The sequence below is a fragment of the Seriola aureovittata genome, chromosome 23 (assembly GCF_021018895.1).
Source record: "Seriola aureovittata isolate HTS-2021-v1 ecotype China chromosome 23, ASM2101889v1, whole genome shotgun sequence".
In the NCBI taxonomy this organism is placed as follows: domain Eukaryota; kingdom Metazoa; phylum Chordata; class Actinopteri; order Carangiformes; family Carangidae; genus Seriola; species Seriola aureovittata.
In genome coordinates, this window is record NC_079386.1 from 11,211,600 (window position 1) to 11,238,210 (window position 26,611).

The 26,611-nt window shown below is 42.9% G+C and overlaps 1 protein-coding gene across 1 annotated transcript; it reads right to left on the reverse strand.

The window, feature by feature from the left end:
- Positions 1 to 8,279: 8,279 nt before the first annotated feature.
- ntn5 (netrin 5) lies at positions 8,280 to 25,310 on the reverse strand. Its single transcript, XM_056368391.1, has 7 exons — positions 25,165 to 25,310; positions 17,782 to 19,268; positions 16,784 to 16,972; positions 14,763 to 14,912; positions 11,861 to 11,911; positions 10,747 to 10,827; positions 8,280 to 10,563 (listed from the first exon to the last, which is right to left on the reverse strand). Exons 2-7 carry the CDS (start codon positions 19,256 to 19,258, stop codon positions 9,992 to 9,994), a joined length of 2,520 nt encoding a protein of 839 aa, XP_056224366.1. The 5' UTR covers positions 19,259 to 19,268; positions 25,165 to 25,310; the 3' UTR covers positions 8,280 to 9,991.
- Between the last annotated feature and the right edge of the window lie 1,301 nt (positions 25,311 to 26,611).

Consider the following 26,611-nt stretch of genomic DNA (forward strand, 5'->3'; position numbering starts at 1 on the left):
ACACCAGTGCACTTGTGTTTTAACTGTTTTATTGTTTTTTTTTTTCTTTTTTGTCTTATTTACATAACGAAGCAGATGGACTTGATGGCACAGAGTAATGTGAAGCTGAAATGTGGTTGAGGAAAACTCAGGGGTGCAGATGTTGTAAAAAGGTCAGAGGTCACATCCTCAACCCTGAAATCTAATCAGTTACGGTTCAGATCCAACTAGACGGAGTTCACCACGAAGTGTACACCCCATAAAAGTCATGCACACACATATACAGCATGTTGGAAGCCACACACACACAAACACACATACATACGGCCCATGTTCGACCCATCCACACCACAGATGGGAGTCTCTTTTCAACCACACCACCTGGGCATGCCGGGCTAATGTTACCTCTAACCTCTTACCCCAAAACCCCCCCTCAGTCTTTTGATCGCTAATCCTGGACCCCCAGTCCAGCTCTGCCAGTACTAACACACTGAGAACCGTGTGCGGACACCATAACAACATCCAGAACAAGTCTCAGACTGGAAAAGAACAGAGCGTCATAAATCACCTGTCCCTTCTAACACTGTGGTTGCCAAAATAAGGTTCTGCTTGACGACTACAAAGACAAAATGAGGTTCCCATTGCAGACTACAAAGCTGAGGAAGGCCCGAGACGTTTGTGACTAAAGACTGGACCAGACGACTGGTCGACACCTGGGAATGGTGGGAAACTTTTTACAGGAGAAGTCAGATGCTAGACTTGTGACGGCACTTGTTCCACACAGTCTGTTCCACACTCAGACTTAATGTGCAGACACCACCCTGTCAACAAAGATCCTACACTGACTTCATTTCTACAGAAAGTCTTTGCTACATGTCGTGGTTGACATTTGTATAAACCTATTATACTATACTTTGACATTATATGCCTTATTATACTATGAGTTATATGCCTTGTTATACTATGGCATTTTATGCCTTACTATACTATGACCTTTTTTTGACATTTTTATGTCTTAGTATACTATGATGTTTTATGCCTTGCTATACTGTGACGTTTGTATGATGTTTTATGTCTTAATATACTATGATGTTTTTTATGATATTTTATGCCTTGCTATACTATGATGTTTTATGCCTTGCTATACTATGACGTTTTTGAAATTTTTATACCTTATTATCCTATGATGTTTTATGCCTTGCTTACTATATTTTTATGATGTTTTATGCCTTGCTATACTATGACCTTGCTATACTATGATGCTATACTATGATGTTTCTGACCCCCAGGACTGTCCAGTCTCATCTGAAGGCCACACGACAGATCGGTGACTCCACCCCTTTGACTGCTGTGGACATCCCAGCCAGTGTGAGTCAGTCAGACCCTGCTCTCAGTACCATGACATAGACAGACAATGCCTCAGACATTCTGCACACTGTTGACCAGACATCAACCATGCCCTGTAATGCACAGACACATGTCAGGTCAAGATTTGGTCGCTTAGTTAAACCTGTGAACAGACTAATACAAACCATGTTCAGGCAGGATTTTGTTCGGGACAAGTTCAGTGTTAAAGCTTAATTTATTTGCTAAATCTTAAGCAGATAGCCTATGCCCCTTTTGGGTCTGAAAGTTTTTGTATTGATATAATGTTCAACTGTTTTAATTTTGTACTGTGTCATGGGCCTGCACTACACTATTTGCTGGGGTCTTGTGGGGTGTAGGAGGCACCCTGTTAGCAGTTGCTGGATTGAGGGATAAGCGCTGCTCTCATACCACTTTATCCTTATGGGATACATTTGGTGTTGGTGTTCTTGTTCATGAACCCTGGTAATTTGTGAATTTGTGCTGTTTTCTGTGGTGTAAACTGTGTAGTTGGTGCTCATATTCGATAAAATTCAGTGGGGGTGGGTGTAACAGAGATAAAAATGCACTTTATTTATTATCATTTCCAATTTGTGTTTGTGAATTTTATTTATCATTTAATGATTATTTTGAGTATTTGTGAATTTTATCTCAAAGAATTATTTTTATTTACTCTTCCTGTGGAAATTACCTGCTTGCACTCTGCCTTTTCCGTACCCCCTGGGCTTCCGTAGCTCCTCCCTTCTACCCCTCACAGTGCCATCTTGCATTACTGAGGGTAAGTTGTACGAGAGAATACTGCTGTGATATTATGCTATTTTCTGTAGAAATTGAGCTATTTATGTTATAATTTTGGTGCATATTGTTCTCAGTTGCATATTATTATGTTACTAAGCGGTATTGTGTTGTTTTGACCGGTAAAGTAAGTCTTACAGGCGTTTTTAGTTACACTTTTTTTTGGCGCGAATTGTACGGCGGCAGTCCGCCTTGTGTCATGCAACCTACGCAGCGCAGCTCGCATTCCCTAGTATAAACACTGTTGTTTTGCATGTATAGGGTGCAGAAAGGAGAGACCAGGAGGCAGTTAATGTGTGTTTTAATGTCTTCTGCAGGTATGTGTTTTTCTTTGTTAAGTTATACATTTTGTTGTGTCTGTTTAGTCACGCCACCCCACGTTCTGTGTTCCTTTGGCCACCAGGTGGCATTGTTTTCCTCTTTGGTTTTGTATGGTTTTATATATAAAAAACCATACAAAACCATATGGTTTTGAGGAGATTTGTTCGTAAATTTGACTGAGTGAAATGTTTTCCTGTGAAAATTTAAAGCTCTTGTTTAGTAATGTGTAAAATGAGTTGAATGCATATTGTAATGTTAAAATAATTCATGTATATGTATTTTGAGGAAAAAAATGAATAAGAACACAGTGCCGTCTTGCATTACTGAGGGGAGCAGAGGTGCAGAAAGGAGAGACCAGAAGGCAGTTAATGTGTTTTATTGTCTTCTGCAGGAGCAAATAAATGCCCCAAGCAGTCCATTAATTCATCCTCCTTTATGCTCCATCCTCACACTCGTCACACTCGTGCTGTGACCCTTTGGATCATCGCTGTGGATGCTGTGCTGCTGTCCTGACCAACATTTAAAAATTTAAATCAGTCAGATAAATAAAAAAATAGATCTAATATTAATCATATTAACAACTTCAACAAAAGATTGTGGTTTAGGGCAATGTGCTCTAATTTGTTTGTTTGTTTTTTTTAACCCCCAGTGAGTTGACGACTTTTGTTTACTGTTATATATATTATTCTTGTGCTCCCATTTGATTTGTTTTTCTACTCCATTTTGTTTCTATAAATACACAAAGCAAGTACATTAATGGTTAAAAGCAGCTGTTAAAATAACAATGGATAGGTTTGCTAGTCCTACTTTCCCTAAAGGTAGGGGTGCTTGGTTCAGTGATACTGATGACAGTGGGGCTGTGGGGCATTCAAAGTTCACACCTGATGGTTGTGCAGAAACAGGGTTTAGGTCAGAGCCCTTAATGAGGGAGGGTCCCCTGACTTCCACACCCCACAGTGATGTTGATGCCATTCACCACCTCACAGACATGGTAGGGCAGTTAGGTGCTCAAATCGGTGAATCCATTGTTGCTAAGCTAATGTCAGCTGGTGTTGTAAACATGAATAGTGACCACCAGACTACCTCCACCACATGACCTCCCACATGTGACAGTCCTGATAAAGTACTCCAGACATTCAGAGGTTACAGCACTGACAAATACTCAGTCCAGGACTGGATTGACTTGAATAAAACCCACCTCAGAAAACAAGAGATTCCTGTGTGTGAACAAGCAGAAGAAATCATGAGCCACTTAATGGGCAAGGTCAGGGATGTTGTGAAGATTGCCTTGCGTAGTGATCCTACACTTGATGTTAAAAAGAAACCTGAAGTCATATGATGTTCTTCACTATTTCAGTGAAGCCCCCTCATGTCTGCACCTTAAAGTGTAAGCCCATGCATGAGTGGACTTCACGTGATGTTCAACTGAGGCTTGATGATTACCAGAGAGCGTTGAGGACTACACAGGTGGTGCTACACAGCTGAAAAGCCACGTCACCATGGTCACCTCTGAGCGGCCAGGCCCACCATCATCTAGCTTAGCAGCATATGAGCAGTGCCACACTCCAAATCCATTACCCTTACCCTCCTCTCTCCAAGCCCAACGTCATGTGTGTCACCCTCCATGCCCCTCTCCAGTGCCTGTCTCAGTTCAGGGTGGTCCCCAACATGCTCAAAGCCAAGCGTCTGTACCAGCTGTGGCACAAAATCTCCGACAGTCAGAGGAGAGACTCTTCACTTGTATGGTTGACATGTTTCAGGAGATGATGGAGAAAATGCAGCGGCGCAAAACTTGTCATCCAATTCAAGGTGGGAGGTTCCAGCGTGCCCCTTGCGAGCAAAGTACCGGAGAAGCAAGTTGTAAAGTCTGTGATGACCCAAGCCACACCACCATTTCACACTGCATGTCTGAGAGACTGTGTTTTGCCAGCCTCGCCCCTCGCCACACCAGACTGAACTGCCCTGCTAATAACTCCTCCCAGTCACAGTCTGAGGGAAACTAGCCAACCTGTATTTGGAGGGAGGCAGTACAGGTCGCACCACAAACTCCCAAACTGATGACGATGGTGCTTGTTGGATGTGGCGGACTTCGGGGTAAGCCAAAGTGTCCTTTTGATGTGGAGATGGAAGTGTATGGCTGTAAAATGGTAGTCCCCACACTTGTTGTTTCAGGACAGCATGATGAGTTGATTATTAGGGAGCAACGTCATAAAACACATCCTGCATCAGTCCAAGCTATGTGAGTCCTACTGGAAGACGATGTCCGGCCCCTGCCCAACCAGGGACCAAGAAACTGAACATTTCCTGTCCATGTTGTCTGGTCTGAACCCCTGGAAAGGTGAAGATGTTCCTGACAAGGTCAGTACAGTAAGGTGTAACTCAGCTACTTGCCTCGAGCCTGGCCGTGAATATCTCATCTGGGGAAAACTGCCCAAAAACTCTTCTGTTTCCCCAGGCAGCACTGCAATGACAGCGCCCACGTCATCCTGCTCGGCTCCCAGAGGTGTTTTAGTCACAAAGATTGTAATTACATTGTGGGGAGACAGATGGGTCCCACTAAAGCTCATTAATACATCTAACAAGCCTGTGTTATTGAGACGCAATGCGAAGCTGGCTCATGTCTACCCCGTCGTAGCACTTGGATGTTGCAGAGTGCTCAGAGGTTCCCCTTGCTAGCTGCACTCAATTTGCCATGCCGCCTACTGCAGATGCAAATTCTGCCAAAGACAAGCTCAGGGCAGTTGGGCTCAGTGGTGTTGATATTGAGTCATGTGAAGTATCTGAGGGCTGCAAGAGGAGAATGGCTGACCTTGTTTTGCAGTATGGAGATGTCTTTTCACGCCACCATCTTGACTGTGGGGAGGCGAAAGGCTTTGTACACCGCATACACCTGTCAGATGACAGACCATTCAGGCTCCCATGTGCCCCCTGGCCGGTACCAGAAGCTACGCCAAGTGCTGAGTGAGATGGAGGAAAAGGAAATAACCAGAAAGTCGACAAGTGAATACGCATCACCTTTGGTGCTTGTATGGAAAATAAATGGAGATCTCTGTATCTGTACAGACTTTCACTGGTTGATCAAGAGAGCCCTGAAGGACGCTCATCCCCTTCCTCACCAGGCAGATTGTTTGGCAGCGCTGGGAGGAAACTGTCTGTTCAGCACGATGGATTTGACCTCTGGATTCTACAATGTGCCACTCCACGAGGATGACAGGAAGTACTCAGCCTTCACCACTCCCATGGGTGGTATGAGTACAACCGTCTGCCGCAGGGCCTCTGCAACAGCCCCGGGAACTTCATGCGCATGATGACCAGCATTTTTGGAGACCAAAAGTATCTGAGTCTTCTGTGCTACTTGGATGATCTGTTGGTGTTTGCACCTGATGAGGAGACTGCATTGCAGCGGCTGGAGATCGTTTTTGGGAGGCTACGTGGCCATAACTTGAAGCTGGCCCCCAAAAAGTGCTTCTTTTTCTCAGGAGGTCTGCCAAGTTTCTTGGCCACATAATAGACGAGACTGGTGTTTCAACAGACCCCAGTAAGGTTGAGAACATCAAAAACATGACAACTACTGACCTCATGCAGCCCGTTGGTGTGACCCCATCTAAAGTCTAAAGAATCTAATCCAATCAAATCTATGAGTTTTTATGCCATACATTTTATGACGTTTTTTGACATTTTTATTCCATACTATGATGTTTTTATGACTTTTATGCCATACTATACTATGACATTTTTTGGCATTTTTATGCCTTACTATGCAATGATGTTTATATAACTTTTCATTCCTTAATTTACTATGATGTTTTTGGCATTTTCATGCCATACTATACTATGTTGTTTTTTTTCACTTTTTATGCCATACTATCATTTTTTCACTAATTATGCCATACTACATATAATAGGGATGAATCCCACCTGGACTATGGAAGAAATATCAACATGCACAATTGTGCAATAACTTGAATAATAAGGAAAACTATCTACGCAAGCCACACTGCTGAAATTATTTTAAATGATACTACATAAGCAAGGGCAAGTGGTGTTGTATGTAACCACTGAGCATCAGGACAACTAATGGTGATTTTGCTCTTGAAAATAGCGTTACATCACAAACAGCAAAAGCTCTGTGTGTGAACATGTTTGTAGTACCCTATATCTGTGTTGTAGGTGTGTGTGTGTGTGTGTGTGTGAGTGTGAGTGATGGCGTTTCTGCCCAGAGCTGTGCCATGCTTGATTAGTCCTAATCTAGCTGGGAGTCAGGTTGCTGTGTCGGCGGCGTGTCTGAATGGAAGGCATGCAGGCTGTGGATCACAGGGATTGACCCCCTGCCTCTCAGGTTAACAGAAGCTCTGTGTGTGTGTGTGTGTCTGTGTGTGTGTGTGTCTATGTGTGTGTGTGTGTGTGTGTGTGTCTGTGTCTGTGTGTGTGTCCTGAAAACTGTGGTGGTGAAACTTGCTGAACTTGGACTTGAGTTGTCAGAGTGTGTGAGGAAGGATGTGCAACCTAAGAGATGAGAGTGAAGAGAAATTTGAAGTGTGTGTGTGTGTGTGTGTGTGTAAAAGGAAATGAGAGGATAAAAATAAGAGTGAGTGTGTGTTTGCAAGAGGTCTAGTTGAACTTTGGCTCTGGCTGCAGTGCAAGAGGAGTCACCTCTCGTAAAACCTACCCTCAGCAGGTTGTAAACATAATACCACACACTCACAAACACACACACACACACACAGAGAGAGAGAGAGAGAGAGAGTCACACACACACACACTGCTGCCTACCAGGCCGGAAGAGAAGAAGCTGATCCAAATTTTCCATATGCCACCAAAACAGTAGGCCTGCCCTCGTCTGCAGCGCCTCAGTAAAGTGTGTGTTGTCAGTTTAACGTTAACCAAGCCGCAGACAACGTGCTCCCCCTGCAGCAGAGAGAGCTGCGGGCTTAAGTTGTCTTTTAGTGTCTGTGTAAGTGTGTGTGTGTTTGGGGAGTTTCAGGATCAAACCCTCATGTCGACAGAGGCTGCATTGAGGAGACGACCGCTGACAGGTGTTTCCTGCAGTAACGCAGCAGGTGCTTCGTATTCACACACACACACACACACACACACACACACACACACACACACACACACACACAAAGACAGACAGACACAGATACTTCTACCTCTAACACACATAAGTTAGTGTTATTATACACGTGAATGTGATGCAGCTGTAACCCTGCACTCTACATGCTACAGCTTTCCTAGTATATCTGCTTTGTCTTCGTCTTGTCATGAGCTTGGTTTTGTTTTCTTGTGTAAAAGATTCTTAAATGAATTAGTTTCCATTGGTTTGTTGTCACTCCTTTCCGATACTAACGCTGGCTGTAAAACCAGAACAATGAACTGAAAGATGCTAAAACGGTGCACAGAGCTGAGAGGAACTGCAGAGTTATTATACAACTTGTCATTTGATCCATTGTTAATATAAATATATTGATTACAGCAGCTTCAAGTTTGAAGGGTTCTGGCTTTACAAGCTGGTCTTTTGCACAGTATCAGTCGTCTTCCTTGTTTCGTATGCAGCAAATGTTTTAACAAAATCACACCGTCACAGAACACTGACCTTCTCTTGTTCAAATCCCCACATTCACGCATAATTTATATTATTATCATAAACTGGTGGCCAGGTTTGACCTGGAGGCAGAGATGAATGCAGTGAATTATCTGAAAACTAAACATTAGACCAGAAGAATAATGTGAAAGATGCCATAATGAAAAACAAAAACAAAGCAAAACAAAAAAAAAAAATATATATTTATACACACATACACACACACACACATGGGTTTGAAAAGTCGATTTTTATTTTCTTGTATTCCCGGCATCAGTGGATTTTTGTTTGGGGGCCCCTGTGTGTTACTTGGCGCCAAGAAACTGTTAATTCTGGACTTTGTGGACGTTTGAACCTCATAAGGGTTCAAAAACGTGCCAACACACTGTCACACACACACACACACACATACCCTTCCCATCAGTGTACTGTGTGATGAATCGCACTGAGCAATCATCAGTCAGCGAGTCTATTTTTCTCTTTGTGTTTTCAATCGTTGGCTTCAGCACAGCAGCACAACCAATCACTGACACGGCCGCTACCAAAACAATGTAGCTGCTCAACAAATAGGAGCTCGCCCATCTGTCTTAATACACTGCCCCACCACCTCCACCATTTCCCCTGGGCTATGACGCCATATCTCCCAAATGGAAACAGAAGCCATGACGACAGGTCGGGCCGATGCTTTTTAGATCCATATCAAGGCCGGTGACTGTCTGAGGATTCCTGTACGGTTAGGAAATGAGACTGAGGTTAGTTTGGTCTGTGTGTCAGCTGTCCAGATTGTAGATAGTCTCAATTTCCCAAAATATTGTGCAGAATGAATGCAAGGTGTATGTGTGTGTATGTACACGCTTGTGAGTGTGTGTGTGTGTGTGTGTGTGTGTGCGTAACCTGGAGCTTGCTTTACTTTTATCCTAACTACTGAGAATAGATATAAAAGTGGAAAAATGGCAAATTTCTGTTAAAAAACAATTTGTGCAACGTTATTATGTACACAAGTGAATTTCAGGCTCAGAGAATGAGTAAAGAAACACATGAAAAATGTCAGAGATAAAAGGATTTTATGAATTTTACGAAAATATTAGTTCAATTTTTTTTTTTACAGTGGTTCTATAAATGTTAACTATCAACTATGTTTGCAATTTGCATGTTTGTCAGTTTAAAACTATTTTTATTTCGTAAATTAATTAATGTTATTTTCAAATTTCATTATGATACAAAAATGTTGTATTGGCCTCATTTGTAGTAAAACCTGTCATTTATATAACAAGATCTCTAATAGTTTTTATTTAAAAAAGGAAAAAAATCACTGAATTAGCTTTGTTTACGTGTGTGTAGTAAATGTGAGGTAGAATATTTACCCTTATTGTATATTTTGTTATGTCAAGTTTCCCTTGTTTGTGTGTGTTACGTAAATTAATCTAATAATAAATATAATTCAGAAAATACTGGAAAAAATGCTGCATGGCCTTTTAGTCAGAGTTTAGTCAAACTTTAATTTTCAAAAGTTTCTTTAGTAGAAAATATTAAAATTCTCATAACTAATATTTCACATAGCACCAGTTTTGTTTTTGGTGGGTATATTTAGATATTTCATCTGCTGTAGACGTTAGTGCTCCGTCATCAATTTGACCTCTACCCTCCAAAAACACACAAACCCAACAGTTACATGAGGAAATGTGTGTTTCTTCACATTTTTAGATCAGCATTTGAACATCACATAACAGGAGTGTGTGTGTGTGTGTGTGTGTTCGTGTGTGTTGAGAGTTTCTCTGTATAAAGTCACTTCTGTTTTTCCTGAAACCTTCAGAAAAAAATTTAGAAAAAGCACTTTCTTCTCCTTTTTTATAGTAGCTCTCTTGTTGCAAAATGTCCAGAAAGGTGGAGGATGAAGGTGAAAATCTCAGTCATCCTGTCTTTGTTGTTTCTCCTTGTTATTTTTTTTTATTCAGGACCTTGAGTGGAACACACCAGAGCAGGTGTAGTGGGTGAGGGGGTCGCCACTGTGGATTTAACCTCTGTGTGAGGGTGTGTGTGCGGCACTGCTAAGGTTTGAGTCTCGTCCACTTCTACAGAGTGCGTGTTCACGCTGTCAGAGTCTTTCTCAGTCAGCAGGTGAGGGGGGACGTACCCAGACTGGGGTTTTGAGTGCTCCCTGTGGTGGCTGTTGGGGGATTTTGGAGGGCAGCGGCCCCTCTTGTCCTGCCCCCGGAAGCCCCTGAGTTTGGGGCTCCAGTGTTCCCGCCACTGGAGGGCCAGAGTAGAGCGGTCCGCCACCAGGCGACTCTCCTCTGGGCCCCAGCCTCGCTCTCCTTCCTCTGCGCCAATCAGGAGGTATGTCCGACCCACGTGGAGGGCGGGGCAGCCGCAGCCGAGGTCACGGTCGGGGACCCAGAGGGATTGGGGGCCCCTGCGAACGCGAGAGGTGGACCCTGTGCGGAAGACGGTTTGGACTGAGATGGAGAACTGCCACCAGGGACCTGAACGCTCCATCCCTCTCACCTGCACCTTCAGCACTGAGAAACACAGAGGTGCAAAATATACATTATTATTATTAATAATAATTAATATTTTGATTAAATATTAATAAACTATTATTATTGTTGTGGTTATTGTTATCATTAAATCCTAAATTATGATTTTTATGACAAGTTAATAAAAATAGAAAATAAAAATAGATAAGAAAACATGACACCAACCGTAGTCCTTGAGACAATAGGTCTCCAAGTTCATCCTGACTTTAACCTGAGAAGGCTGGCAATATGAAACACACTCCTCCGCTAGGAGAGAGAGTGAAGAGAGAGGGAGGGAGGGAGAATGCATCAAATGAGAGGGTATCATTTCACAGCAAGTATATCAGCACATGTCTTTTCCCCTAATTACAATATGGCTGCTTCTATTTGTCATCACAGTATCCTGTGACTAACAGATGACCCGCGAGTGCAGCAGGTGGGACATTCCTCGAGCTGCCACTAGGAGGAGGTGCTCAGCTACAGCCCGAGGAACAGCGGCTCCCGAAACTGTTTCAATTCAAGGTCCCCTCTGTTTAAAAAAATGTGGCCCATGGCAAGACTTCAGAGAGGATTTTTGTTTTGATATATGATTCCAAGTAAGTGCAATAAATCTCTGTGTTATACATGAGGTGACAGCAACAGGGTTAAACGGATATGTCTGGAGAGCGAAAAAACTTTATCACACTAAAACAGAAAGAGAGTAATTCATGGCAAGATATGCTGAAATAAATTTAAATAGAAAGATTATATCAGTCACAGTCAAGCTGCGACCTGTTACATCTCTAGAGGTGTGTGTTCTCTTTCAGTTTTCATTACAACAAAATCTTTATTCACTTCGATTGAAAGTTGCTCTGAATATTTAAATTTTTGGAATCTCACACACTCCTCATTTGATTTAATAATAATGTATATTTTATAAGTTGAACTAAGAGAGAAATAAACAGCCAGAATAAAAAGCATATGAGAAACATGGTTAACATTCAAGGCTGGCGATATAGATGGATTTGTCTGTTATATTGGCAATTTAAATGATCTAGAAATGTATACATGCAATAAGCAGTCATGAATTTCTGTTTTTGTTTAATTCATTGAAACATGTCTCAAAAAAAATCAAGGCACTTTCTCACACTGGTGCAAAACTTCTGTAAATCCAATATTGCCATAAAACAGCCCAACTGATGAAATACAACTAGAGATACTCACGAGACCAGGTCGTTTCTAAGGTGACCGTGAAATATTAAATGTAGCCTACCTATTGAAAAGATTTAAAAACTTAAAGAAGGCGGTTGAATCTACTCACCGATGCTGTATTGAGGTTGGTACACTGGGGTCGGAGCGATCTCTTGAATTCCTGCAAACATAAACACAGTTTCAGACAGGTGACAGGAGCAGATACACAGACGAGCGTCGGCCTTCTGTGGGGTTTGTGTGTTACGCTTGAATGCCTCTGAGTGCGTGAGGTATGTCTGTGCAGAAGATAAGCAAGTGTCAAACTGGCCGTTTGTGTGGTCCTTTTACGGGCTAGAAACACACTGCCTGACGCTGAAGATACAAACTTTACTTTTAGAAATTCACTAAGGTCAAACCATCACTTCTTGTATGGTTTTGTCTCAAACATTAAACAGAGTCTAATAAAAATTTGCGTGCCTGTGTGTGTGTGTGTGTCCGTGAACTTGTGGATGGAAAATGAACAACCTGTTGGTCTGTACATACATTATCCAGGCCTCTTGTAAAAGTGTGTGTGTGTGACAGCGCAGCCATATATTACCAAGCTCACGCTCTACCCCCCCACCCCCCGCCTTCATGTCCCGTCCTCTCTGACACAACTGGGCCAGTGACACCCTACACCCCCACCCAGCTTACTTGTCCCCCTACTTTTAAAAGACAGGAAGTCGCTGTGTGTTTGTGGATGTGCAGACTGTATGTGAGAGGTCGTAATGAGCCGGTTGAGGGAACCTTTGTGAGCAGGACTGGGTATCGTTTGACATTTTTAGATACTGACGCAGTACGTTACCTGAGTTTCCCAGAACTAAACTTTTGATGTCTTACTCTGACGATGTTTTCATTTAACAAGAAGTCAAGCTCTCACATATTCGATATCTAAAAAAATCTCTCTGAAAAGTTATGATTCTAAATTCAGAAATATTATTAAAATTATGGACTTTGGATAATCATCAGCGTGTTAAGAGAACATTCAGTTTCTACAAAGAAAATGTTTTCATTTAGCTTTCGTATCCGTTACAAGATGGTAGAGGTATTGACGATAACCGCGATATAAAAAATGAAATACTAATACAGTGTTAATAATACACATATGATAATATTGTGATGGCAGATGTTTGGCCTTGTGAATCTTTTGCTTATTGGTTCATCTGGTCACCTTTTCACTATCCACTGAGTGATAGTTTTTTGTTTTTGTTTATTGTTTTTGTCGACCTACACTTTTGTACAGTTATGGTTACAGACTCTCTCTCCATCTCCCTACAATCTTATGAGTCTAATTCATTTGCCAAAAAGAGACAAAACACACACAAAAAAAGAAAGTTAAAGATTTGACTTATCATTATTATTAACATGATTATCATGAATTCTTTTGAAAACAATAATCGTGTAGTGAAAATCTGCCCAAATAACTAACTTCTTTTGTTTAAGAAAATAAACTTTATTTTGATTATTTAAATGCCATAGTTCATAGGAGTTTAATATAACAGTTTTGCTGGGTGTCAGTCCTTCTGCTATTCATATTTATATTGAAACTAATGTAATAAATCAACTTACAGCCTAATTGACTGAAATATGTGATTTGAAAGCAGCTGAAATTGCATGAATTGCACTGGAGTCAAAAACTGAGATGACAGCTACTGAAATCAGGTAAGCTAACATAAGTCACGTTAGCTTGAGCAGGCGTGTAGCTGAGCTTCTTTTTCTCCATCATGGCGCCTGTAGCTACTGCTTCATATGGAAAAAGTAACTGAATTACCATGACGTAAGTAAGTGACCAAATATGTAGTTACTTCATTTCGACTTTTGACATATACTTAATTCTGTGAACTTCCTGAGCTGCTCGAGGCCTGGACAAACGTTTCAGTGCGAGCTAACTTTAAGTTTAGCCTGGCTGCCGCGTGCCTTTTGCTCTGTCCTATGAGAGGAGGAACCGAGGTGTTGGATGTGGTGTTGGGTGGGGGTAAGGGATGCTATACATAGCCCGAGATGGTCTGGCAGTAAAAACAAACAAGGTTTTCTTTCACTCACTCCTTTCACTGGGAGAGTTATGGGTCTGGGCCCTGTGATGGGGGCATTTTGAGCTGCACAACAGGTGTGAAGCTCGTCGCCACTGGCTCCCTATGTCACCTGATTGGGGCTTACACAGCGTTAGTGGCTGTGTGGTTGTCGGCACTCGCGCGATTAGCCCAGCGAGTGCACGTGGATTAGCGCTCATGGCTGAGGTTCGGTGCTGGTCGAGAGCGGAGATATGAGTAGAAACAATCCACTTGATCTGACGCTCATCCCAGATCAGCTGGAGATGAGGTTTCCCTGTAGTGGTCAGCTCATGTTAACGCTGCTATGGAAACCGTCTCCAGGGATGATGAAAAGGGGACACGCTGGGAGATTGGGCCAAATTGGTCAGGACAGCAGCGGCCCCTTTTATATTGAGCTACTATTTGATAAAGGATTAGAGCTCTTGATAGAAGGTTTAATCCATTTAGGCCGCGAGCAAATGAGGTTGAAGGAGAAATTAAAGAGGTCACTTTGTCATGATTGACAAGAAACTATTAAAAGGCTGTGATTTATTTGAGAAGGGCAGCATGCATCAAATGCACAGAGATATTATTTAGATAAGTTAAGACTCACCATCCATATTAAAACAAGTCCTCCAACCTAAACAACAGAAAGGCTGGTCATCCATAATCTGATCTGATGCCCCCATCAGTTTACAAAAAATAGTCATATGACTGTTTTCTGATCTGACCCTTCGTGACAAAGGTTTGGTCAAGTTTAGGAAACTCAAACTGCTTGGATAAGGTTAAGGGAAGACTGTGGTCACTGTCAAGAGAAACCAGCATTGGAGACCTCGTCTCCAAATGTATTTCCAATGCTAAAACAACATGGTACTTCTACCTTTCTCATGATCTCCATATAAAGGTATATTACTGCCCTTTTTCTAGATTCTTCTTTAGCATAAATAGTGGCTGTAAACTTACGTATGCAGGGCCGTAGAGGGGACTTGCCCTGTTTGTATCCTGGGGCACAGCGGTTGCACCTGAGGCCCATCACCCCTTCTCGGCACAGACACTGACCTGAGGTCTGGTTGCACCAGCGACCCACTGCTCCCAGGGGATGGCACTGACATGCTGGAAAAGAGAATGGAAAGATTAGTCTTGCATGGGCCGTGTTTTTTTGTAAAAGCAGGTCACTTAGGGCAGTGCAACAAGCTGAAAATCCAACAGTGGCATACTATCACCTTAGAAAACTGAACGTGTTAGCAAACACTTGCCTGTTTCCACATTCAGTGAGGACAAAGCAATTAGTTTTGAAGATGTATCTCTGTCCATTTTACAACTGTCATCCTTTTTGACTGTTTTCTGTTCTCCATGAGCTAGTTGCTAACTTGTCTGTCTGTCAGTTGGTGCCGGGCAGGTAGCGTGCAATAGGTTTATCAAAACTTTATTTGGTGAAACAATGCGGAAAACAACCGAAACAATGAGCTGAAAGACGCTAAAATGGTCACTTCTAACTGCACACGACATTTTAGACTTTGCTATAAAAATAAAAATGTTAAATAATGCTGCTTTAATGAAATGGAGTGACTCCAGTGAAGGTTTTCAGCACCCAGAAGGCTGTGGTTGTACTGTTTAGCTTCCATGTGCCAGTATATTTCATTTGTATGAATATGAAACAGGCATGAGCCCAAGCAAGTTCTCCTGGCATTGTGGTGAAGACAGCACATCGAGGCAAGTGGGAAGTATTTTAAGCCAAAATGTGTTAAAATCTGTGTCTACTGAACAAAACACAGACTGTGCAACCAGCGGGATTAAGACGACCATCCATCAATGACAGAACTCAGGTTTAATCCTGCATGACAGCAAGCATCTGTCCTGAGGGAGTGTCCTTGAGCAAGAGGCGAGACATTTACTGACACCAGGGAAGAGATTCTTTTGTGATGGATAAACAGAGACAAATTCCTCCACAAGGATTTAATTACTGAATATCACATCACTGGTTTGGCTTATGGACAAACTCCTGACCTTATTTCCATCATTGTTCTTGGTGCTTTTACCACAAACCGTCATCAAGCTGGAGACCGATCCTGAGTCTACATTAATTCCTCTTCTGTTTTTTTTTGGTTTTTTTACCTTCATATTGGCCGTCGTGATGCTGTATAATGATTACTGCCTGGATTTGCCACGGTTTACACTGCAAAGCTTTTTATTTACCTCTACTCTCACTGGATAAGACCCAGCGCGTGAAGACAGATAGAGAGAGGAAGCCACACTTGAGCAGCTCTGTTCACACTCTGTTAATGTTTACACAAGTCCTTACAACCTGACAGGAGAAAATGAGTAATTATATCACCACTTGCCTCTGAATGGTAACTCTGTGAAATATGGTGTCAATAAATTAAAGCTGACATGCAAGACAGTGAGGTGGAAGATGTGAATTCGCAGTTTCAAATATTGAAAAAAAACAAAACATGGGGATGTTTAATCATAGCTCATTTTTTTTTCATCCCTGCACGTGTGTCAAGCTCAAAGAGAGCCCATTAACTCTGGATATATTAGGCCCGTGGTCAAGCTTCCACATGTGAATGCCTGAGTGTCACAGTCACTTAGGACATGTGACCAGTCAAAGGTCAGGGGTCATGGCAGATGCCAACCGGTGGTAACGATGGGGATACAGGTGGCAGCTCAGTGGGGGTTTTTCTGTGTGTGTTTTTTGTGTGAGTATCGCTAACAGGAATAGCTTTTCACTATCACAATGTAACCACCCCATAAACACTTCTGTTCGCTCGGACAGGGACAGAACGGCCATGTAAACACACACACGGACATGCGTTCAGACTGTCAGACATTAACACTGTCTCTCACACTATGATTTGCTTTTCATCTCCCAGGAATGCACATCATTTTTCCCCTTGAGCCAGACCCCAAACACACACACACACACACACACACACACACACACACACACACACACACACACACACACACACACAATGACTGACGTTGGCAGGCCTTGCGGTGGTTCAGTGGCTTGCTGTGGTTGCGGGTGTACCCATTCTGGCAGTACTGGCAGTGGCGTCCAGCCGTGTGGTGGCGGCACTTCTGACACACGCCTCCGCTGCGTCGGCCCGACTGCTGAAACACCTCCATGCTGAAGCGGCACTTGTTTGAATGGCCGTTACACTCGCAGGCTGGGCAAAGGAGAGATTAGTTCGCAAAAATAACACATTCAAAAAGTTTGTCTATATCATGAATACTCATACTTCATCCATAAAGTAACAAACAAGTGAAATCACAGTCAGTCACAGTAACATTTGTGTCATGGCGCTTGTGAGGATAAATTGGCCAGGACGATATATCAGCCAATATGAGCTTACACGGCGGCTTATAAGTGACAAGATATTTCAATATAGTGTCTCCAATAAATGGTTTGTCCATCAGAGAGCACTGTCACATTTATTTTTGAACTGTAAAATGTCCTGCTCAGTATGTATCTTGGTCACAACTCTTTAAAAATCAGGTTTAAGGGATCTGGCCTCAAAAGTCCAGAATCAGTCAGCATCTAGTTTTATTAATGTGAATGCTGAAATCAGTGTGTCTGGTTTAAGTGACCAAAATTAACTACATTATTTTTTTTACACTTTATAACATTTAACTTGGTGGGTTAGAAAAGTCAGAGTTGTAGCCTGTAAAGTCTATGCTCAGAATTAGGACTGAATTTGAATGAGCCCTTTACTGTATTTGCGCTATAATCAGTGTAGTATTTCTTCTGCTGATTTAGATTTGATTGAGTTCAGAAAGAGGAAAAAAAGAAGAAATTAATTCATAAATTAAAGAATATACATGCCACACTTTCACATTTTTACTTTACACAGTTATTCCCCTTGCATGTACAGTCTACATCTACCTTTTGTTTGTTGCAGTTCATTGTTGAGTGACCTGTGTTGTGTTGTATGTTTCTATATGTTAAAAAAGTAGTAAACATAGTTGAATGACTCACCAACACAGGGGTTTGGGTGCGTGGGTGTAGCCCGATGCCACGGTCTGTCAAAGTAGAAATCCTCACACACATCACAGTCTGGCCCTGCCGTGTGATGCTCGCACACACATACTGCCCGGCCTGTGTCGTCACGGCGACACCTGGAAGCGTGTCCGTTACATTTACACCTGCCTCCAACCTGCAGGTCAGAGAGGGCCAGAGGAGCTCGGACGTGAGAGATAAAAGCAGAGGGCGGAGCCACCTGCAGATTCCTGGCACTTTGTCTCGTGTTGAGATTATTGTTCCTCCTCTTCCTCAGTTCCCGCCCTTTGTTGCCCCTGTTCCGCCCCTCCACTGTCCAATTGCAGTTGCCATTGGGGCAAGGAAGCCAATGAATGCGCTCCTTCTTGTGACCACGCCCTCTACCTCTCCCACTTTTCTTTGAGGAAGTGAAAGTGTCCATACCGAAACTACCCCCCCCTTCTTTGCTGGTCACATTGTGTCCATCTTCGTCTTGACCTGACCCTTTATTATGACCCTTCCTTCCATGTTTGTCCACTTTCTCCCCTTTATTCCTCCCACTTATATCTAAGTTTTTTGTCTCCCTGTCAAAAAATGCCAGTGTATTATCTGCGTTTAACTTGTCGACCTGATCTCCAGTGCGGCCCTTGTAGCCTGATCTCCACCTCAGAAGTCCAAAAGTCCCTCTGTCATCTTCTCCACCGTCACGCCATCGTGCTTCTTGCTTTTTATCCAGGTTGCCCGCTTTGGCGACTTTAGACAACTGATGGAAGACCACCCGTATGTCTGTGGCCGTCACCCAGTCCTGGAGGGTGGGGCTGTGGTCAAAATCGGGAGATGATGGTCGTCCGTCCAGGGTGGAGAAGGCCAACACCATGCCACCTCTCTGCTTTTGCAGGGGGCGAGGGTCTGAGCAGAGAGGTTCCGTCTCTTGATGCCTGGTCTGGGCCACTGTCTGGGAGGGCAGCCCAAAGTTTCCAAGGCAGTCGCTGGAGTAGTGCTGCATCGGCCTCCAGGTGCGCCCGAAGTCCATCGACTTGAGGATGGAGATGGAGATGGGGTCTGATGGCTCCCCCTGGTGGCAGAACTGCAAACTTATGTAAGTGATCTCAAAGCGGCGGCCCAGCGGTACGGTGAGGACCCATTCCCCGGTGTCAGTGCCTCTGTGAGCCATCCAGCATGTGAGGTTGTGAGGGTTGTGGAGGTCTGTCAAGGTGATGATGTTGCTGTCATAGTCTGGCCCTTGTTGCGAGTGACTAGCATTAACCGGGACTCCATAGGCAGCGTTGATAAACTCCGACAAGCAGTGTCGCGGGCGGCCGTCTAGGTGATAGCAGGGGTCATGAGGCGAAGTCCAGCTCAACGGGGTGTGGGAAAGGGAAGAAGAGACGAGGGACGGAGGGAGGAAAAGGAGGAGTAGAAGGAAAACAGGGAAGAGAGAGGTGGAGGGGGGAGGGGAAAAGGGTAGGAACATCATGTCATCGAGCCTGGGGAAGAAAAAAAGATGATTTTTAAGAGAAAACCATGGGAGCTAGATCATAAAAGAAAAAAAAAAACATAAACTGATTGATTTATATGACTTGCATTCAAAGCCAAAGAAGGAAATCTAAGATCGACCACCTGTGCCTTTATTGAAAACACACAATACCAGCTCACCACATCCCTTCAACTGCACCTTATTGGCTTTCGGTAGAAACCAGTAAAGATCTCATCCCGTAAAAATGTAATCTCCGATCTTCAGAGCAGTGTCAGCCACTGGTTTGAACCCGTGGCCTTGACAGCCTTTAAGAACATATTCGTCTTAAAACTCCGCTCAGTCCCAAAAAAGAGTGGATGAGTGGGGGTGAAGAAGGGCGCGCACCCAGCGGGTCTGTCTGAAATGACAAAAAACATGCCCGACAGCTGGGGCTAAACCCTGAGCTGGACCACATCCATCACGTTTATGGCTCCCCTTTTCAAATCACTTTACCGTTGGTCAGTGTTGCAGGCGAGCGAGGGGGCTGAGCATGACCGGTGTGAAGGGTTATCGAGCAGAAGAGAGGGTATGAGAAAATAGACTGGAAGAAAAGAGGGGAGGGAATAAGAGGGGTTGGAGATTAGTGTTCGGGATGGTAGGAAATGATTTATAGATTGAAATGTGTGTTCAAGTTGAGCCCCTACATGGATACTTCCGTGGTAAAGACATACATGGTCTTCTGTATGTCCGCAGTGCGTACAAATCCCTTCCCGTCTCTTACAACTGGTGATGAGAGTAATTTATTTCTGTGCCAGGATTTGATGCCCCAGAACATTAATTATGGCATGTGGACACAACGAACAATGAATCTACTTTCTCCGGAACTAGTGATTTATTGTTTTTCACGGCTCACACGAAGCCCAGAAGCACATTCCCTACGAGCACTTCTTTAACTTGTTCCCTGAGAAGAACGTTCAACACTTTCCACTTTCATTTTTCGGGGTCACTCGTGTTTCTTTCCCTTTTTCAGAGGACAGGTCATTTTCTCGTCAATAACTACCTTCCTTCCACATTTTCAAACAACTTTCTCCCTGCTCTTCCGTCTCCCTGTCCATCTATCACCTGCCCCCTTCATTCTGTTCTGGGAATATTCTTAACTGCTGCGAGATTGATGATGTCCTAACAAGCGTTTGACACTGACAGCAAAGTCAGCAGGGCTGCATAAACCAAACCCGTAGGAGAGGACGGGGCAGAGAGCCTCTCCGGCCTCGTCATCCCGCTCAATTAGCCAACAACCGAAATATGAGGCTTCCCTCAGGGACCACACAGCTCTGAGGGGCCCGCGAGGAGGCCATGGCACACCCTCTGCTGCCCCGGACAACCTGCTCCGCTCTTGACCTCCAAAATAGAAGACGTGCTAAAAAGTGGATCAGTTAAACTCGGTCGAGGATAAAAAGGGAAGATCGGACACATCAGACGACTCTGTTTTTGTGAAGCTGCTACGAGAAACGCCACAAGCCGTGAGCACAGTGATGAGTGGTCTAACTGTGAGTCTGGTGCCACCGAGCCACATTCCTGGGGTCCAGAATGCCTTGGCTGGTCATTCCTGACGTGTCGAGACATGCCCCATGGGAATCTGAACGCACTGATAAAAAGCCGGACTTATAAGTTGATCGGATGATTAATTAGGTCTCTGGTTTCATTCGGTGTCAATGTCTTGACTGTGTAAGAAGGGAAGAGAGCGTCGAAGGGGATTATGAGCAGGGTAAAGGTTATTAGAGGATTCAGGGAAGTAGTAGAGCGTTGAGAGCATGCTGAAGAATTCATTCTGGATGGGGAATGACGAGTGAGCGTAGGCGGGCGGGGGTTCAGCGTTGGGGTGGGTGAAACACATGAGGCTAGAAGAGAAAGGGGGCGGTTGTTTAACATTCCCATGACATGCACTTGCTCTTGTCTTTGTCACATTACATGACTAATTAAACATTGGCCCATTACAACCACTTTGATAAATGGATGCTCATCTGAGAGAGGGCCCCTGAGGTTTTTAATGCGCCCCACTAGGCCAAATCCAGACTCTCTGTTCTTCCGAAACCAGATCATCTGTCTGGCACCGCCACCCAAACCCACCGGATATGGTTTCAACGGTTTTTCTCTGCCGCTTTCCATAAATTCACACGGCTGCGGTGTCGGAACAACACGTTGAAGATGAGCGGCATTTCCTGCAAAGTGCAGTTTGATGAGAATAAATGCAGAAACTGCACATCAGGGGTATTTTACACCACTTCCTTTGCTAATGTGCATTGACTACAAATAGCACGTGTGTGAAAGAGGCCATCATCCCCCTTCCTGTTCTTTCCAGGAAACCTCAAATCAAGGTCTAAATTACAAAACAAATACAAACACGACCCCATTTTGGAGACATTAAGTTTCAGTGAAAAAGTTTTGAAAATAACTTGGCAGCAATCTCTCTGTTTTCAAAAAAAAAAAAAAAAAAAAAAAGCTTATACAGCCAAATAGTGGTATGATGAGATCAACAACATCTCCGGCGGGTGATCTTTAGAAGCAGCTATGCTTGGCTGGCAAGTGGCTGGAAAAATACTTGCTGACAACCTGGGGGCATGTTTACAGCATAGTCGAACAGAGGAGAGTGAGGAGACCGACGCTCATGTTCGAGCTCGAAGCCGGGGCAACAAGCTGCAAGTCCATATTGATTTCCCAATCTAAATCTCCTCCATTCGTGCTTCGTTTTGCTGAAACCCTGTGAAGTGCAATTAAAGTGTCTCATGAAGCTGATCAAGCAAAAATGTTGGAGGAGGAAAAAAAAAAGGAGCTGTTTTATGGTTTAGTTTGGAATTTGTGCACCTCCCCTCGGAGGTTTTCATGTTTTATTGTCTTACAACTTTGAATAGATTTAGATGCTGATAAACAGAGAACAATGCCAAAGGAAACAGAAACAGATCTCTGCAGAACACTTGTTTGCATAAGTGTTTGCCCCATTCGAGTGAGAGTATAGAGGGGTTATCAGAGGGAGAAGTGGGTCTGTCGGGTAATAAAAGAGGAATAACGGTCTGTTTAAAGAAGATGCAAGGGGAACCGTGAAGATTTTTTTATATACATGTAGCTCCTACCTCTAAATCTGATCGTTCTTTGATTGCTTTTTAGGCTGTAGAGGGAATTTATGATGGGACTTTAAGGGGGAGGATTTAGCAGGAAATGAGGACTTTAAGTTATGGAAATATAGTGTAGAAACCTCTGGTGTGTGGTATTCTCTCTTACTACCTGTTAACTCGCTTTGGCCTGTTCACACATTGGAGCTGTGGGCCTGTCTGGGTCTGGAGCAGTTCTGGGGAGCAGATGAGCTGGATTTGGCCTGTCTCACACATTTTAACATTCCTCGTCATGGGCAGCAGCTCCGTCCAGCCACGAGCGGAGCAAGACGGAGACAAATATTTTAAATCCAAATTGCTGTGCCGCATCGTGAGGAGATTCAAAAAGGCTAAATTGCGGTTTGTGTAAGTAAACACAAGGCTTTGGAGTTTAAAGAGAGGTTTATATGAGGCTGATAGTCGCTGGGAAGATTTCCCAGGCTTCTACATTGCAGCTCTGCCCCAAGACACGGAGCCTTTAAATAAATATGATCAATTATATAAGCTCTCTCTTATGGCCTACATGTTTGAAGCTGAACCAAGGCACCTGTTGGCGCATGTTACCACACTGACACCTTTGTTAATTTGCAATTGTCCTCAGCCGGTCAGAAATACAACACTGTGCTCCGGGTGAGAAGAGAGGGGCTACGTATGCGGTCTGTATTCCCAAACTGCATTCCTGCCTGCACAGTTGAAGCCCATGTGTGTGTTATTCCACACGGAGAGGATTCCAGGAGCTCTGTTTTAGGTGTAATAATCTAATTTTAGTGGGGCAGCCCAGGAGGTGGAAGCAACAGTCAGCACAAAATGGATTGTCACTGCTTGTATCTTTAGCTAAAGGCCCGTGTCCTTCATGCCTGCATCTCCAACAAACTGCCAATCTGCTGCATGTGTGGGGCCCCCAGGGGCCCGACTGTACCCCCGCAGACAACACGGAGGGTCCCTCTGCTTCTGCATTGACCCATGAGCCCTGCTTACTTCATTTGTGAATAAGAAAACACATGTCACCCATTTGATATTTAAGTTTCCTGTCAATCCTACCCCCCCTTCACAGCCTCATACAAGTTGGCAGCAGGCTTTCTGTAAAGCTCCAGCTTCACATGTTGATATTGAAAAACAGATGGAAATGAAATCATTGTGATTCTATGTTGCAGTCATGCCAAAGACAACCTCAGGCATGATGGAAATAAAAGTGAGGCCTCTGAATGTCAATTAAATCCACAAGGTGTCATTCAGTTAATAATGAAGAGCAGGCGCTGAAATAAAACAAAAACACTGCCGGCCGCTCCCTTTATGAGAACAAAAGCAAATAAAAAGCTCTCATAGTTTTTTTTCTCAGTTAATTTAATATTAAACATGATTATTAGATTATAAAAAAGAAATACACAACAGCCTGCTTTAATTAATTTCTACTGCTGCCAAAGTTACATTAAAGGTCTCAAAGGTAAATTGCTGTGACCTAAATTTACGCCCCTCTGTATCCTAAAACAAAATTAAAAGGAGCTGTGTGTATGTGTATTAAGAGAAACTCGGTATATTTTCTTCTACAAGTTCTGCAAAGCGAATGTAGGAAAACTCAGCACAGATCTTTAAAAGGCAAACAGCCTGCAGTCACACGCAGTTTACGGCCGTTTCATTTAATGGAGCTGAGAATTATATGATTCACTTGCCCACGGTTCATTAAACATACATGTTTGTCATGTTCGGTCTGATGATTTTGGCAAGAGCTGAGAGTGAAACCCGGAGCCTGATTACATCCATTCTGCAGAGCTAATTGCACTTGTTAAGCACAAATTGGCCGCAGTCAATTAACTTTATCTCCCAGAGAGGAACAATAATATTTACAGAGTGAAGCTATCACCGTTTGATCAAACAACTTCATTCAGATTTTTTTTTTTTTTAATCTTGATAATTAGTTGCAGGTGTTTTGCATTTAGAGCCAATTCTTCCAGGTTCGGTCTAGCCAATTAAAAACAATGTTATTGTCTTGTTAGGTTCATATTTTATGTTTTGATATTATATTGTTCATTTGATCCGCAACAGGAGGACACGGTGACAAAAATCAAACATAAATACTTAAAACTGTTTATAATGATCATAATAACAGTTGGATTGTCCCGGCTGCAACTTGCAGTAACACTCACTGGAAAAACTTGCTAAAATTAAGGAGTAATGAGGAAATTCAGTCCCATCTTTGAAAGTAAAAATATCAACTTTGGATTTACTCTTACATGAGTTGTAATGAATATAATTAGGTAATTTAATTTCAAAAATAACACTGTGGCAAATGTATACATTTGGCCTGGATTATACACCAAAAGTCCGTTAAATACAGTACAATAAACTTCAACATCAGAAGTCTCTGTATTCAGAGTTTTATAATGAAAATTATTGTAATAAATAAGAAGATTTTAAAAAGTCTGAAACCCGCCAATCGGCTGAATTTCTACGGAGAAGTTGCAGCAATGACGGACTAAATGTCAGAATATTTCATCATTATTTGTTAAATTACTTGATACTTTACGGCAGAAAACATAAGGCAGTGCTAAATGCTACTCTCATATAATTTTAACTCTCATTTTGCAGATTCATCTTTGTGATTTTTTTTTCTTTTTTTTTTTTTTGAGTGACAAAAAATACAAGATCAGACTCGCCCTCCACGCTCTGCTTCTCTTTACGCGCGACTTCAGCAGAGAGGAAAACTCCACAAACACCTCAAGTATCAGAGTCCCAGCGAACAAACATTTAGAAAGAGGATCAAATGAATCAGGACAAGCTCACCATGTGCGTCCCAGTGATTCTCCTTCTCCCCGCTTCTCCTGCTCCTGCGATGCCTCCTGATCATGAAGAGGAGCGCAGCAAGTGTCCGGACATCCAGCTCGTCTGCAGAGGAGCAGAGCGGGAAGACAAACCTACCGAGAGGGGGCAACACGTTGGGTACTGAAGGGGGGGGGGGGGGGGGGGGAGGGAGGGAGACAAATTAACGGGATCAGCTGGGAGGTGTCTCTTCTTATAGTAACTGACCTGCAGCCAAGAGATCCCACCTCGAGAGGAGCCACATCCTGCCTGACGCACGGCGCCCCTCAGATATACTGTAAATCCATCACACCCAAACCAGGACGTTACGAAACGGGGGTTCACTGGGCTGATAACCTTTCATAGTTCACAGTAACCTCTCTTTGGATGATCTACACGCTGATACCCACTATCCTATTTGCTTCATGTCATCCTAACCAGCCTATTACGTCTATTTGTGTGATTGATCTTTCATCAGCTTATAAACAATATATTGCGAGTGCCAGTGCACCTTTCTAATTAATATCATGTGACAAAATGCGGCCTACCCCTCCAAAGTCCAATCAGATATTAACAGGAAAAAATGGCCTAAGTGTACTAAACTTATTGACTCAAGCAATAGTCTAGAGTTAATGACCGATTGGAGGCATTTGTATTCTTTGGAGTCGACTTCTGGCTTTACACTTTCATGCTTTCTGAACTACTCTGCCGTCACTGCGCCGCATTTTACATGTGAAGATTTTACTTTTTGCTCCAAGACATTTTTCTAACAGCTGTACTTGTCACTTTGCAGATGAAGATTTTACACATAAAACACATGATCCGCTTGTAAAAAATGACGCATTCAGGGCCATTTTTCAACTGTGAATATTTCTACTTCTCAGACTTTAAAGTTAGTATCTTGATGCAGCCCTTATCCCTGTATAAGAATCATACCTTTAAGCAGTCTAGAAATTATACTGCTTTCATTTTACTTGTAATGTTTTGTTTTGTATAATAGAGTGTTGCATTGTGGTTTTACTGTTTTTACTTTAAATGATTTGAATGCTCTCCCCACCGTAGTCAGCTTGTTAAATGATGCACAGTTACACATTAAACCACCCTTTCAGATAGAATTACAGCCGTTAGTAAAAACAATGATGAATCACTCTGAAAGGAACTATTTCATTTCATACATTTTGATAGTTAATTCCATTTTAAATCTTAAACAATTCTCTACAATATTGAATATTTGTGACTAAATTAGGAACAATCAAAGTTAAAGATTCCCTCCAGACATGTTTGAAGAAATATTAAAATACTCTTAATTCTTAAAATGACATTTACACCTCCTCCCTCACTGAAAAATCCACAATTGATGAATATACAATTATTTCTTATTTTAAAAGTCTAACTACTGGATATAAGATGTCTCTTACATCACCTAAAGTCA